Raw genomic sequence first — 16,322 nt, 5'->3', positions numbered from 1 at the left:
CCGGACAGAGGAACTCTGCCTAGAAGGCCAGCATCCCAGAGTCGCCTCTTTACTGTTGACGTTGAGACTGGTGTAGATATGTAGATAGGGATGGATGGGCAAAGCGAGAAAGGGGTAGGGGAAAAAAGAGAGCACAAGCAAAAGATTTCTAATTATAATAATTTGGAGGGTGCTTATATTTGATTTTACATGTACCATTGTGTATTAACATGCATGTGCGAACTGGAAAGTTTTTTTGCATATCCCAACTCCCCCTGAGACGCTCTTTGAGTGGCTTCACGGCCAGAGTCTCTCTGTGTGTGTGTGTGTGTGTGTGTGTGTGTGTGTGTGTGTGTGTGTGTGTGTGTGTGTGTGTGTGTGTGTGTGTGTGTGAAACGTACCCATCTGACAGTCTGTTAAACATGTGATTTTTTGGGGAGGTAGAGAGGTGGTCGGTCGACCCAGGGAGAGTGCCAGAGCCCGCCTGGGAGTCAATAGAACAGTGCGAGGAGGGATACCGGAGAATGGAGTTGGTAAGGTGTATGCGGCAACACAGGCTTTTGGAAGAGCGTGTCACCAGTCCGGTGCAATCTGTGCCGGTCCCACGCATCAGGCCTCCAGTGCACCTCCCCAGTCCGGTACGTCCTGTGTCTCCTCCTCGTACTCGCCCTGAAGTACGTGTCCCCAGTCCGGTATGTCCTGTGCCTGCTCCCCACACTCACCCTGATGTACGCCTCCACAGCCCAGTACGTCCTGTGCTATCTCCTTGCACTCGCCCGGAAGTGCGTGTCACCAGTCCGGTGCCACCTGTACCGGCCCCACCCATCAGGCCTCCAGTGCGCCTCCCCAGTCTAGTATGTCCTGTGCCTGCTCCTCGCACTCGCCCTGAAGTGCTTGTCACCAGTCCGGTACCACCAGTGCCGGCCCCACGCCCCAGGCTTCCTACGACAACCCCTAGTCCAGAGCCTCCTGCGATGGTTCCCAGTCCAGAGCCTCCAGCGATGGTTCCCAGTCCAGTGCCTCCTGCAATTGTTCACAGCCCGGAGCCTCCGGCGACGGGGGTGACCTTGATAATTTATTGTTAAAACGAGAGGCTGCCTGGATTTTTAATTTAAAGACCCCCCTTGCGCCCTTCGGTCTCAACGTAGACTTTGATCTGAAGCCATTCTTGTGATTATTGTGACTTTGCCATTGTAATTGTTTGTAAGCTTGTGTAGTCAAATTAATCTATGATCGTATGCTATCCATTTGTTGTTTGTATGCTGCTCTTTGTATGATTTTAATATTTGATTATTAACTAATGATATTAGGCCACTCTTGGCCATGATTACAGACACCTGTGTCTTTTGACATTATATAAACGAGTCATCCCGCAGTGTTTGTGATTATACCCTGATGAAGACAGCTTGGCTGTCGAAACGTTGGTAATTACATTTTTGCATCTGAGCTCCTAGTGTTTTATTTTCAAGTTTTCTACTCCGCTAGCCAGCACCTCATCTTAATAGGTGTGCGTTTCTTTTTCTTCTAGATCCTCTGGCGACGGTTCCCAGTCCCAGAGCCTACCGCGACGGTTTGCAGCCCGAAACCTCCAGCGATGGTTCACTGTCCGGAACCTCCAGCAACGGTTCGCAGTCCGGAGCCTCCAGCGTGGGTTCCCAGTCCAGAGCCTCCAGCGGGGGTTCCCAGTCCGGAGCCTCCAGCGGGGGTTCCCAGTCCGTAGCCTCCAGCGGGGGTTCCCAGTCCGGAGCCTCCAGCGGGGGTTCCCAGTCCGGAGCCTCCGTTGACGATCCACGGTCCGGAGCCTCCGGCGACAATCCAAGGTCCGGAGTTTCCCGCGACGATACACGGTCCGGTTCCTCTGGCAACGATCCACGGCCCGGTTCCCCCGGCGACGATCCACGGTCCAGTTCACCTATCCACAGAACACCTATGTGAGAATGCTTTTTATTGACTACAGCTCAGCGTTCAACACCATAGTGCTCACAAAGCTCATCACTAAGCTAAGGACCCTGGGGCTAAACACCTCCCTCTGAAACTGGATCCTGGACCTCCTGAAGGGCCGCCCCCAGGTGGTAAGGATAGGCAACAACACGTCTGCTATGCTGATCCTCAACACTGGGGCCCTTCAGGGATATGTGCTTAGTCCCCTCCTGTACTCCGTGTTCACCCACGACTGCATGGCCAAACACGACTCCAACACCATCATTAAGTTTGCTGACAACACAACAGTGATAGGCCTGATCACCAACAACGATAAGAGCTGGGAGTGTGGTGCCAGGACAACAACCTCTGTCTCAATGTGAGCAAGACAAAGGAGCTGATCGTTGACTACAGGAGAAGGTGGGCTGAACAGGCCCCAATTAACATCGATGGGGCTGTAGTGTAGCGGGTTCAGAGTTTCAAGTTCCTTGGCGTCGACATCACCAACAAACTCTCATGGTCCAAACACACCAAGACAGTCATATAGAGGGCATGACAACACCATATCCCCCTCAGGAGACTGAAAAGATTTGGCATGGGTCCCCAGATCCTCAAAAAGTTCTACAGCTGCACCATTGAGAGCATCCTGACCAGTTGCATCACCACCTGGTATGGTATCTGCTTGGCATAAGACCTCAAGGCGACACAGAGGGTAATGCGTATGGCCCAGTACATCACACTGGGGCCAAGCTTCCTGCCATCCAGGAAGCTTGTGTCAGAGGAAAGCCCCCAAAATTGTCAAAGACCTCAGTCTCCCAAGTCATCGACTGTTTTCTTTGCTACCGCATGACAAACGGTACCGGAGTGCCAAGTCTAGGACCAAAAGGGTCCTTAACAGCTTCTATCCCCAAGCCATAAGACTACTGAACAATTATTCAAATGGCCACCGGATTATTTACATTGACACCCCCCTCCCCCTCCATTTGATTTTTACACTGCTGCTACTGGCTGTTTATTATCTATGCATAGTCACTTCACCCCTTCCTACATGTACAAATTACCTTGACTAACCGGTACCCCCTGTATATAGCCTCGTTATTGTTATTTATTTTGTTACTTTTTAATGATTTTTTACTTTAGTTTATTTGGTAAATATTTTCGTAACTTTCTTGAACTGCGCTGTTGGTTAAGGGTTTGTAAGTAAGCATTTCAAGGTAAGGTCTACACGTTGTATTCGGCACATGTGACAAATACATTTTTATTTGATTTGTTCCAAGGTGTGTCCCATGTACTCACAATGCAGCTGCTTTTGGGTATATTTCAGCAGGGCACTGTGGAAGGACTCCACTAACCTGAGTTTTACAGCGAGAAAGGGTAATGGTACTCTGTGGTCCTCAGCCTACCTCTACTCACATGTAATGTCATAACACAAACACATACAAACACTTAGCTTCACTTTAGCTTCACGTTGTGCAGAGCTAGAGGTGGAATCAGGTTCTGTACCACCTACGACAAAATACACAACAATTCACAATTTAACCATAGCACTAATTGTATTGATCTCTATTACACTGGCTAGCTTAGAACACCTAACATAGACATTTTAAAAGGATCAGCTAGCTAGCTAGCATCACTAAATTGGCATCAAGATTGCTAACCAGCTGAGAACCAACTTACCAACCATAGACGATGTATGCACATAGTGGCACATCATTGCTACCAACATACAAACAGTAATAGAATGTTTTCCATGAAAGAGTGGAATGTATGGCCAACAGATTGAGCTACTGTCATTTGCTAAAGTTAGCTAGCTTACATTAGCTAACATAAGTCAAAGTTAAGATTAACAAACAAACATGTTTACTCTGCTGAAGGTAGCTAGCTACAGGTCTAGCAGTGACTACCATGGCATAGATTCAATTGATTGGCAGTGTGTATCCAAAAGATAGCTATACGAGTTAGCTAATGGCTTTCAGAGTTCAATACAGGACTTTAGCTAGCTAGCTAACTTAGTCCAGATAGGCTAGTAAGCTAGCTAACATTAGGTTACCTCTACCTGGCGTCGAAATATATTACCCATTAGTTCAGCCTGTAAGCATCATTCTTGATAGTTGCAAGCCACTGGCAGCATCAGGGTAAATCCCCATGAGGTAGAGCGTTGTTTACTTCATTTGAAGTAAACAACGCAACCAAAAATCTAGTTTGTGGGCATGTCTGATCTAAACCTTTAACCCCCTAACCTATAACCTGACCCTGACCCTAACTCTAACCAGAAACCCCCTAGAAAGAACCTTTTTACTTGTGGGACCTGCATAATGACCTGCATTCCCCAATTGTTATGTCTGGTCCCCAAAAGTATTGTTAAACATGTCCACACACACACGCAGATACCTCTTCCTGATGAGTGGCTTTGCAGTAGCTCCATGAACTAGACCACTGCATTGCTGCTGACCCCACAGAAGGATTACAGGATATGTCGCCACTTTCCACCCCATGCCACACTCTAAAGGACACTACCGTAAACTCTAAAGTCATACGGACACAAACACACACACTCTCACCCTCACACCCACATTCATTCTCAGTCACTCTAGTGACTTGGTTGTGGTTAAGTGAACTGCACTGTAAATGGTCAACCAGCGGGCCAACTGTTCGGCCATTCTCATGCATGGCCTCTCTCTGACCGCCACCATACTCCATGAGTCAGCCATCAAGACAGAAAGAGAGAGAGAGGAGGAGAAGGGAGAGAGACATACAGAAACCAGTGAGAATAGAGACTGAAAGCAAACCTGCCACCAACAGAGACACCTATCAATGATATGTGATCCTGTCTATCTTAGTATTATCCATCCCATAGTCACATAGTCACAACACACCCACACACACACACACACACACACACACACACACACACACACACACACACACACACACACACACACACACGTATTGATACACAACTGTACATGTGTGAAATACGACAAATATACACAGCCACCAAATTATTATTATTATCTTACACACGCTAACACAGCTGTTGAATTACATCATGACACATCTCTCCAATCACAAAAACAATCAGATGCCCTGATGACTAATGCTCACTAATAACTTGGTGGAGTGGGTTCGTGACAGTCTCTGTGTACCAGATATGCTACTTGTAATGCTATTTATACAGTATGCTCTAACACAGAACACCAGAGCGACAGAGACCTGCTCTGAATGGATGGTGAGTGGGCGAACTTAAGTTCAGCATACAGGCCTGTATACACACAAAGAGAATGATCATGCAGCATGAATTTGCTAAAGGAAACAGCCGGAGTTTGATAGTCTCCACCAAAAGTTACACGTTTGCACCATTCTCACATAGACACATTCCACATTATTTTATGTGATGTTTTGTTGTTATTTGTTTAAAATCATGATTTTTTGTTTTATTGCAAATGGGCTCCGGCATTTGAACTAGTTATTTATGGGACACGGAATGCATTGCAATATAATAGAGAACATTATAAACATTGGAATGGGTACTGTTTGTATACCCTGCTATAAACACAGGGGGGAAAGAAAAGAGGGAGAGAGAGCGGAAGAGAGGGAGAGAGAAGGGGGGATATGAAAACTGAGAGAGAGGAGATGTTGAATGAGAGGTGTATCTCTCTCTCACTCTTCCCCTCTTTTTTTTTCATCGCAACATGCTCACAGCCACAATGAATCCATCAGTATCTGACAGGGCTAGTCATCCGAGACGATGGAAGCCAAACGCAAGCCCACAAGATCTGCCTTTAAACGCAATGTTTTACCAACAAACTTTCCCTGCCTGGAACACATTAAGGCCCAAATAAATGTCCTGGGGCTGGGAAGGGGGGTGGGGGTATAGGGTGTGTGTGTTACATTTGCTAGGCTGTGGGAAGGGGTTGCGTGCCGTCGGCAGTGGAAAGCTGAAAATGGCATAAATGTGAAATGGGGTGTTTTTTTATTATTCTTTTTTTTTCTTGGTTGGCAACGTTAGTATTGCGTGATGGTAATGGCTGACAGATTGACTGGCTGAGCTGGGATCCACCGAGGTGTAAAACTCAAGCGATCCTGCTCCACCAAACACATACACACACACACAAACTTGAACACTCAGGTTGGGACCGTATCTGGTCGCATTATTTTAAGACTCCATTTGCAGTAGGCTTGGTTGGGCCTAATCAGGGATTGATGATACACCCATGGGAGCTAGTCTGACCTTTGACTCGGGCTAATGTAGACTCTGAAGCTGGAGGGGTGAGGGGTGGTAGGGGTGCTGGTTACGGATCCAGTGGGGGAGAAAAGTGTTCACACGTGAACCTGACCTCTCTCTTTCTCCCCACAAACAAAGACACATAGCTGACCTAGACAAATTGTGTACCTGCATGTCCAGACTGTCCACACTTTGTGGCTACTGGCCTTTTTTTTAATACTGAGATTCAATCTGATAAACAAAAGGCCTGTGGACTTTACTTCTGCAACGTAAAACATTTAAATGATTCATCTTGAGTTGACAGAATAGAGACAAAGATGATCATAGCTAGTGATACTAGAGGTATGGAGATCCTGTATGCTTGATTGGACAGTCATTCAAGCAGTTGCAAAATGTCAAGATGATCTTGAAGAGATTCCATCCCATCCACTCAGAGAGCTCATCTAGTGGGTTTGTGTGAAACAGGTTATAAAAGATGTTGCATATCAGAGACAAATAGACAGGACTCCTGTGACCTCTTTGTTGGTCTAATGTAACTCTGCCAACCCACACATCATCCACACACACTTAAAAAGGGCACTGGGATTCATTCCACACAATGTAACTCTGGAGGCTGAATACCTTACACTGGAAAAATGTACTGTTAAGGACCGTTCCACACTCTACTTATGTAACAATAACCATAACCTTCAACTCCATTACTATGTAATTGCTAGGTAATTATGCCAAATGAAATTTGAAGTTTTTATAGTAATTAAAGCATAAAGGACCCTAGTGTAAGTTGCAAATGGAATGCAAAGTCCTAATGATATATCAGTGAAATAAAGTCCTCAACAACCCCATGCTGATTTCCATTTTCATTGCTGCTCCCGTCCCTCCCTTCTATTCTCCTAAATGATGTCCCACTAACCCTATGTCTTGCCCCCATTACCCCCATCTAGCCCCCTGACTCTGACTTTCAAGGTGGTGAAAGCCACCCCATAAACCCCTCTCTGTTCCAGGCATGCTGAGTGTGATGATTGGCTCTGAGTTATAGTGCCTTTGTCCTGGCTCAAGACAAGCACAGACAAAGGGTTAATATAGGGCCCAACATTCCTGATCACAGCTGAAGGGAAGAGAGGTGGTCATCTTATAGTTAAATTGAACAGGCTCTTAAGCACTTACAAATGTGTTAAATATTTTACGAATTAGAAGATGTGCACAATTGTGCACAATATTCGGCGACCAGTTTTGACTCGTGAGCACTACTTTCAGAACTATTGGCTGAAATGATACAAAACCTTTATAACGCATCGTAAAGTAACACCTGGTGTCCAGATGTACACACCTACTAAAATAACCTTGCAGGGGGTCCAGAGAAACTGTGTTACTGAGGTTGGCTGACTCTCCAGGGATGTTTCTTCGACATAAATACTGGCAGCCCAGCCGGACAAATGCAGATATCTGGTTACATTATCGCAGATTTCACGGCAAAGCAAACAAATGGAGGAAGACGTATGCTATTATATCATGCTACGCACAATTTGTTACAGTAGCTCAGGACATTTCTTAAACCAAAAGTATCTTTTCCACTGGAGGTTGTGCGTTTTCCCACTGTGAGAAATACACAAGTTAAATAAACTACATGGTCCAGCTTTGGAAAGCTACACAAGTCTTTTCATTAAAACCGCTAACAAACACCCCATGATGGCAGTGGGCTGTTTCTTACAGGACAGACATAATACAGAATGTCTGCTCTCTGCCAGAACCCTGCCATGCCTTTTAGAACCAGCCTGTCCTTGGACAGGACACCAACAATTTCATTCTACAGACACACTGCCACCGCAACGGGTGTAGAATTAACTGTGAAATGATTGCTTATACTGTAAGCCCTTTTCCCAATGATGTAGAGAGAGAAAAGAAAATCAGAAAAAGAAAAAGAGGAACACAAGAGGAACAAAATACACAGGAATGTAGCTAAAGTGTTTTCAGAAAGTATTCACACCCCTTGACTTTTTCCCACATTTTATTGTGTTACAGCCTGAATATAAAATGGATAAACTTTTGATTTGTTGTCACTGGCCTACACACATTACCCCATAATTATGATGATGTTTTTTAATTTTTTTTACAAATGAATTTAAAAAATGAAAAACCAAAATGTCTTCAGTCAATATTCAACCCCTTTGTTATGGCAAGCTTAAATAAGTTATGGAGTAAAAATGTGCTTAACAAGTCGCATAATAAGTTGCATGGACACATTCTGTGTTAACAGTGTTTAACATGATTTTTTAATGACTGCCTCATCTCTGTACCACACAGTTATCTGTAAGGTTCTTCAGTCGAGCAGTGAATTTCAAACACAGATTCTGCTTGAAAATCTATGTTAAGACCTGAAAATGGTTGTATAGTTAATGACCAACAACCAATTTGACAGAGCTTGAATAATTTTGAAAAGAACAATGGGAGAAATGTTGCATAATCCAGATGTGAAAAAAAGCTCTTAGAGACGTACCAAGAAAGACTCAAAGCTGTAATCACTGCCAAAGGTGCTTCTACAAAGTATCGACTCAGGGGTGTGAATATTTATGTAAATTAGATACCTCTGTATTTTATTTTCAATACATTTGAAAAAATGTCAAAAGACATGTTTTCACTTTGTCATTATGAGGTATTCCCGTCAGGAAGTCCATGATCCAGTTACAGAGGGAAGTGTTCAGTCCCAGGGTCCCCATCTTGGTGATGAGATTGGCGAGGACTATGGTGTTGAACGCTGAGCTGCAGTCTATGAACAGCATTCTCACATAGTTATTTCCCCTCTTGTCCAGGTGGGAGAAGGCAGTGTGAAGTGTAATTGCGATTGCGTCATCTGTGGATCTGTTGTGGCGCTATGCAAATTGGAGTGGGTCCAGGGTATCTGGGATGATGGAGTTGATGTGTGTCATGACCAGCCTTTCAAAGCACTTCATAATTACAGATGAGTGATTCGTTGAAGTTAAAACCCCCCTAGAGTCTATTGACACAACGTCTATCTAAGTAACATAACAAAAAAATCCCCGTCAAGATCCGTCAATTTAAGCTAGAGATATTTTTGCATGGGCTGTGTCTCAATCCACCACATTTGCCTATGTTGCCCTTCCACATCTGCAGTGGAAAGTGACAGAGCTACAGCTCTGTTTGTAAGACCAGGAGACATCCCGAAAATCGATCTTCTCGCAAAAACGCCTGTAGCATTCGAACGGTTTGGCCTACAACAGTGTTGCGTTCGAGACCACCCGATTCAAGACCAAATAGAGGAGGGCGAGACCAAGTCAAGACCGGGAGGGGGACAAGGGGTCCAAGACCGAGTCAAGACCGAGACCAACAAAATGTGAGTCCAATTCAAGACCATGATTGTAATTTTGTCAAATCACCACCATCGTCCAAAATGTCCAGTATTTCTGTGTTCATATTTCAGAACAATGTATGGATTCTTTAGGCATTCAGAATAGTGAAAAAATGCATGCGGAGGGAAAATGATTACTAACCCAAACACAGTGGGGAACAATGGGCCTTCTATGCCATCAGAGAAGAGCTAAGGATTTATAAAATAATGATTATAATAATAATTATAATTATACAATTAATTTCTATAATGTTCATATTTTTACAGTTTTTGTTGGAAAGGAAAGACATGAGCTGGTGCACACCTGAATAATAGTTTGTTCAAATACAGGCTGTATCACATCTGGCCATGATTGGGAGTCCCATTTGGAGGTGCACAATTGGCTCAGTGTTGCCGGAGTAGGCCATCACTGTAAATAAGAATTTGTTCTTAACTGACTTGCGTAGTTAAATGAAGGTTACATTAAAAATATATATATACGTATATATAAAATCACTGCGCAATAGCGAGAAGTTGTTTTCCCATGGTCTAGCTAACTAGCTTTTGTTGTCGGCTAGATACCAGCAGCTGCAGCAGGTGTTATTGTTGCCAATTTGTTAGCTTCTCCCTTTTCAAGAACAACTTTTAACAATAAGTGAAGTTTCAAATTATCATCATTTGGTGAGTGTGATACATTGTTACATTTAAAGTGGAACTGACAGCATTTTAGCAACATGAAATCTTTTAAAATCTGTTCATATACACCCCCAGGAACAATATCACACTTGAAACATTTTTTTTCTGACAAGCGACAACTTAGATAGGGTCATTTTCACATTTGATAAATTCTTGGAATGTTTAGGAATTACGTATACTAAGGCATTTGTGAAAATTCTATAGCAATATAGAGTGGGAAAGTGGCTGTGCATTTGGAGAAGTAATAGAAACTGCAGTAAATAAAACCGAATAACAACATCTGTCTTGTCCAGTCCCGGAGTCTACACAGACCGGTGCGCTATAGCCAATCAGAGCTACAGTGGATCTTCATACAAACAAGCCATTTGCCACATGGGCCTGCAATCATTCACTTTCAACTGGATTGTATTTTTACAGGCAATTGCAACAGTGCAACTTTAGAATATTAGAACATTATTTGCCAAACGCCCCGAAATACACCTGAATGGATTTCTGCAAACACCACGAGAGTCCTCTTACATTTTGGGAACTTTACAGTCCTATTGATCAAACAACCATGAAAATGTAGTCTCTGTCCTTCAGTTATGCACATCACAACAACAAGACTAACAACTAATGCTAGCGAGAGCAAGATGAGTTACAATCTAACGAGGGAACATTAGAATAAACCCTCTCAAAAGCTTTCAGATCTTAAAGCAAGCGCATCTACTCACGACCACAGCCATAAACACAGTTCAAAAAAAATAACTCCCGTGTCGAGTACAGGAGTTATGCACAATAGAATCCTACTCTGGTATGTTTTGCCCAGAACAAAATCTCTTGCATACAGTATATTGTTTTGCTTCGGTATGTTGCATTGAAAGTGGCTAATAATGCGTTGATTCGATCACAATTGCCACAGTAAAGGGAAACGTTTATAGTGTTAACTAACTGGGGAAAAAAGTTGAGTGAAGTTCAATCTTGTGCTTCTCTCCATGGGGCCCTGCCTAAAATGAGGACATCTGTACTCTCTATTGAAGTAAATACCTAGGCTTTACTATGGGCTCTGGGCAAAAGTAGTGCACTATATCTGAAATAGGGTGCCATTTGGGACACAGCCATGTAAAAGACCATGACACTCAACCATATCAGGAAAGAGAGAAGGGCGGAGAGATTATAGCTCAGGTCCAAAAAGGCAGTGTCCTACCTGGGGCTGCCTGCATTTCCACCAGTCCCCCGGCTGCAATCAGGGCCTCCATGATCTTCACATGGTGCTCTGGGTTCACGTCCGCACTGCAGGGAGAGGGACAGGCAAGGTCTGAGGTCAAATGAAGGGACAGATATGTCAAGAGTTCAAGCACGAGGAGAACACGGTCACGGATGTAAATATGAGAGAGAGATATGAGCGAGAGAGAGAGAGAGAGAGAGAATGTCATTCTTCTTATAACCATAAAATCCATAAGTATGGTTGAACTGCAGTAGTAAATGGAACCAATTGGCTTCTTCTAGAAAGAGTATCTTGGTAATGAACCAGATCACAGGAGTGAAGGAGGAAAAGGAGGAAGTGGGGGATTTTGAGGGGAAAAGGCCCAGGTCACACCATGGGATGGTAAGCTAATGTCTCAGGCAGACAGACTCCTCTGGTTCTCCTCTCTCTCCCGCCTTCCCTCTCTTGCCTGGTACTGGGTCAGAGAAAGTGTTGATTTACTTATGTATTTATTTCCTATAATTCAAGTCCTGTGATGGATACATATGTGACCTCTCTCTCTGATGAAGCTGATGAACTCTCTATATTTTTGCCTGCCGTGCGGTGCTCTCACGACAGTAGTTTGACAGGCCACAACTCTGACATGAAATACAAGTGTGGAAGAGAGAGATTATGTTATGTTTACGCTATGGTTACTATTTACAGTAAACTATATGGTGACATTTGCATGCAAACACAACTCTAAACGCACTATTTACAGTACCCTGCGAATGACTGGATTACATTTTCATCTTCCTTCCACAGTTAATCTGATTTCAACAACTATTGATCTTGAACTACTTCTATGACCTACTACTACTTAACACTCTATAATCTCTGCTGTCAGAATTCTCTGCCTGGCCTAGAGCTAAAGGGTTAAGAAGACTTCCTCCCTGCCCTGCCGTTCCTATCTACTTTCTATCCATTGAGTTTACGTCTGAGTACCAAATGGTAAAAGGTAGTGCACTACAAGACACTGAGACATACTAAACTCCCCAGTAAAGGTCAGACAAATAGACTCAGGTTGGCCTCCATCAGGTTCTCTGTTGGTTATGGTCAGAGGGCTGAAACACCATGGGTCAAAGTTAATATCAACAACACAACGGAGTGAAGGGCCAGGGAGAGCAATGCATTCTGGGATAATCCAGCACGCTCACTCCTCCTGGTGACATCAGAAGGGAACGGCAGAGCGAGTGGAAGAGGCTACACAAATATCACAGGTTCTGCCTCATTGACTGTGATCTCTTATTCCAGTTTTATGTGTAAAGAGAAGCCAGAAACAGACTTTCCTCACTGATTCAGAGCAATTCACAGAGCAATTCTCCCAGTGAGCTTTTGCAGTGTATGTGAAACATAAACAGCTTTGTGAAACACCAGGACAATGCTTTGCTTGACCATTTCAGCTTACGATTTACATTGACAGGATGTTAACATTACCACCGAGACAAATATTACTGCATACCTTTCCCTTTAGTAAACGCAGCTCTATCAGTTCATGCCCAAAGGCCTACAAGTGCACAGGGAATTCTAAACGTCCTCTTCTTCTTCTTCTTCTTCTAAAATAAACTTGAGAGTGTACATGAAGAGGATAGGAACAGCATCACTATCAAATGGCCACTGTCACTATCAAAAACAACAGCAACATAAAAACATAATTGAAGCTGCTGGCTAGCAGGTTTTATCTTAAAGCTCCAGGGTAACATGCTTTGTTTACATTTTCATTAGTTGACTGTAGCTGCAAGCCACGTGTCAGTATACAGTATACATGAGAATATAACATGCATAAGACCCATTTTTAACATGTTTCCTATACATGTTCGACAGTACAATCTTAGAAAAAAGGGTTCTTCGGCTGTCCCCTTAGGAGAACCCTTTGAATAACCCCTTTTGGTTCCATGTAGAACCCTTTGTGGAAATTGATCTACATGAAAATGGTTCTACCTGGAACCCAAAAGGGTTCTTTAAAGGCTTCTTCTATGGGGACAGCCAAAGAACCCATTTAGGTTCTAGATAGCACCTGTCTATCTAAGAGTTCAGCCAGCCACACCACTTCATCAGTGCACCAATCAGTCTTACCTGAAGTGGGAGTGTTTGAAGATGGTCTCACTGAAGACCTGGCCTAGAAGCCTGGGGCTGGCCTGGTTCTGAGCTTCACTCTGGGCCACCTTGACCAGGTGTCTGGTGAGGTGCACCAGGAGCTGGTGGTTGGCCTGGGGCACGCTGGGGGACTCCAGGATCCTCTTCAGCTTCTCGCCACAGTCCTCTATGCTCTGAGTTTCTGGAGTAAGCAGACAGAGAAGGGAGAATGAGTACAAGTGTGTATTGTATTTGTATGTGTGTGTGTGTGTGTGTGTGTGTGTGTGTGTGTGTGTGTGTGTGTGTGTGTGTGTGTGTGTGTGTGTGTGTGTGTGTTGGGACAGAGAGCCAGGCACTAGTAACATAACACACACATACTCAGTTCTTTGAATATTTGAGAGATATACTGGGAGATTTGAATAAAGATTCTAGCCTCCCCAACTGCTGCACTGTTGTCTAGCATAGCAACATGTAGTCCATACATACATGGATTTGGCTCTGATGGGACAAGTTATAAAGAACATGTCTTCTGTGTCCGTGGATGTTAGTAAAAGCAGCTAACCCAGTAGGCCTGGGATCAGGCTCAGCTCCTTTGTGTGTTGTCACAGCTCAGACAATAATGTTTAGAGAGGAGCAGTCATATTGATGCTCTCACCACGGGTCTTCTCTTCATTCTGCAAACAAGATGACATCTGTGCCTCTCCTCTGCTCTGTCTAGGCAGCTAGGGCTACTTTCAAAGAAGCCACATAGCTTCTATCTATTCTAGATTCACTTCTGTAGTCTGCTTAACGATGTTTTGTGACCAGCCTTGATTTGATGCTGTTCCCAATCCATAACAACGACTACCCACTGGGCAAAAACAAGCTGAAATAACATTGTTTCCACGTCATTTCAAACCCAAAATTAAATGTGATGAGGTTGAATCAATGTGGAAAACTGATTGGATTTGAAAAAGGTCATCAGCGTAAGGGAATTTGTGACCCGTTTCAGGAAATTAGGCGTATGTTGCGCGTGACTACTTCTATCAAAATGCATTTTTTTGGGCAGAAAGGCCTTCTGGAACATGTGTTTCATGTGCCTTAACAACAAATTTGCATGCAATCTGTACAAATAAAATTGTTAAATCACAAGCCTAGTTTGTTTAGCCACGGAAGAAGTCAGAAACCTTCCCGCTAGCCATGATTGGCTGACATCATGAGTGGGCTGGACATGCCGAGAGATGAGTTTGGATCGGTCTGCCATGTAGCATGCCTCTGTCTATAATATGAGCTGATCAGTATGTGTAGGTAGTCCTTTCTAACGTGGCTTTTTGAAAGATATCACATAGTAGAACTGTATAAGTGTTGCTCTCTACATTCTGGAGGACCGAGTTTTGAAATCAGTGGAATTAGAGTATCATAGCTAAGGAGATGGATACAATTCGGAGTTGGATTGCAAATATGCAGACGGAGTCAAAAAGAGAACACACAGAAGGCTGTTGTATAAAACACCTGTCTCCGGATTACATCTTCAAACAAAGAGTAACCATGGCATCCGTGACAGAGAGGAAGAAGCGTCCATCCATATATACAGGTAAGATTTAGCTATCTAAATACTCTACTATGCAAGTAACTATTTCAATAGAATGTTTATGAAGTCACCGTGACACCCGTTGATAGGCATAGCTGGTAAATTCGCTCTGGCTATCTACTCCGATTTCAGAGCACTTTGGTCTGAGTGTGGCAGAGCACAGAATAACTGACGAATTTATGAACGCTCAACACCCATTGTATATGGCCGGTGTCAGTAACCATTGGCAAAAAAAGCGTAATTAAATTAAATTGTTGCCATCAGCACAGTTGCAGTCAACAACACTCTGGATAACATAAAAACAACCTAACCAGCTCTGCTAGGGTGAATAAAATGGTCCGAGTGAGCTGTTCTCTCATGTGTCTGGAAGTAGCTAGCAAGCTAGCAAATGTTAGCCAGTTAGCTTGGTGATTGACTGCTGTTGTTGGGTCAGAATGCTCAGCTCAACCCTACTCCTCGGCCAGAGTGCTCTGAACGCTCAGAGAGCGAAACGCTCTGAATTTACAAATGGACAATCTCACAATGCTCTGAGGTTACTGAACGCCCAAAGCACAGTCACATACCAGTCTCTACTTTTATCCAAAGTCGAGACAGCCTACAGGGACGAGGTGAGGGCTCTGGGAGTGTGGTGCCTGGAAAACAACCTCTCACTCAATGTCAGCAAAACAAAGGAGATGATCGTGGATTTCAGGAAACAGCAGAGGGTGCACCCCCCTATCTACATCGTCGGGACCGTAGTGGAGAAGGTGGAAAGCTTCAAGTTCCTTGGCGTACACATCACTGACAAACTGAAATGGACCACCCACACAGAGGCGTAACAGAGTCTCTTCAACCTCAGGAAGCTAAATACATTTGGCTTGGCACCTAAAACCCTTACAAACGTTTACAGATGCACAATTGAAAGCATCCTGTCGGGCTGTATCACCGCCTGGTATGGCAACTGCACCGCCCGCAACCACAAGGCTGTCCAGAGGGTGGTGCGGTATGCCCAAGCCAGACCTCCAGGACACCTACAGCACCCAATGTCACAGGAAGGCCAAAAAAAATCATCAAGGACATCAACCACCCAAGCCACTCCCAGTTCACCCCGTTATCATCCAGAAGGCGAGGTCAGTACAGGTGCATCAAAGCTAGTAACGAGAGACTGAAAAACTGCTTCTCAAGATCATCAGACTGTTAAACAGCCATCACTAGCAAATTAGAGTCTGCTGCCTATAGGCATAGACAAGAAATCACTGGCCACTTTAAGGAATGAAACACTAGTCACTTTAACAAAGTTTACATATTT

General features: G+C 44.0%; 1 protein-coding gene across 1 annotated transcript in view; it reads right to left on the bottom strand.

Annotated features, from left to right (window-relative positions):
- LOC112250872 (phosphatidylinositol 3-kinase regulatory subunit gamma) overlaps window positions 1–16,322 on the bottom strand; it is a 293,219-nt gene that overhangs the window by 136,424 nt on the left and 140,473 nt on the right. The window contains exons 6-7 of the mRNA XM_042321581.1: window positions 13,465–13,666; window positions 11,350–11,435 (exon numbers count right to left, since the gene is read on the bottom strand). Of these exons, the coding sequence (XP_042177515.1) occupies window positions 11,350–11,435; window positions 13,465–13,666 (288 nt within the window). The remainder of the gene's footprint in view (window positions 1–11,349; window positions 11,436–13,464; window positions 13,667–16,322) is intronic.

This window comes from Oncorhynchus tshawytscha, linkage group LG01, assembly GCF_018296145.1.
Source record: "Oncorhynchus tshawytscha isolate Ot180627B linkage group LG01, Otsh_v2.0, whole genome shotgun sequence".
NCBI lineage: Eukaryota > Metazoa > Chordata > Actinopteri > Salmoniformes > Salmonidae > Oncorhynchus > Oncorhynchus tshawytscha.
This window is presented reverse-complemented; position numbering and strand designations above follow the sequence as displayed.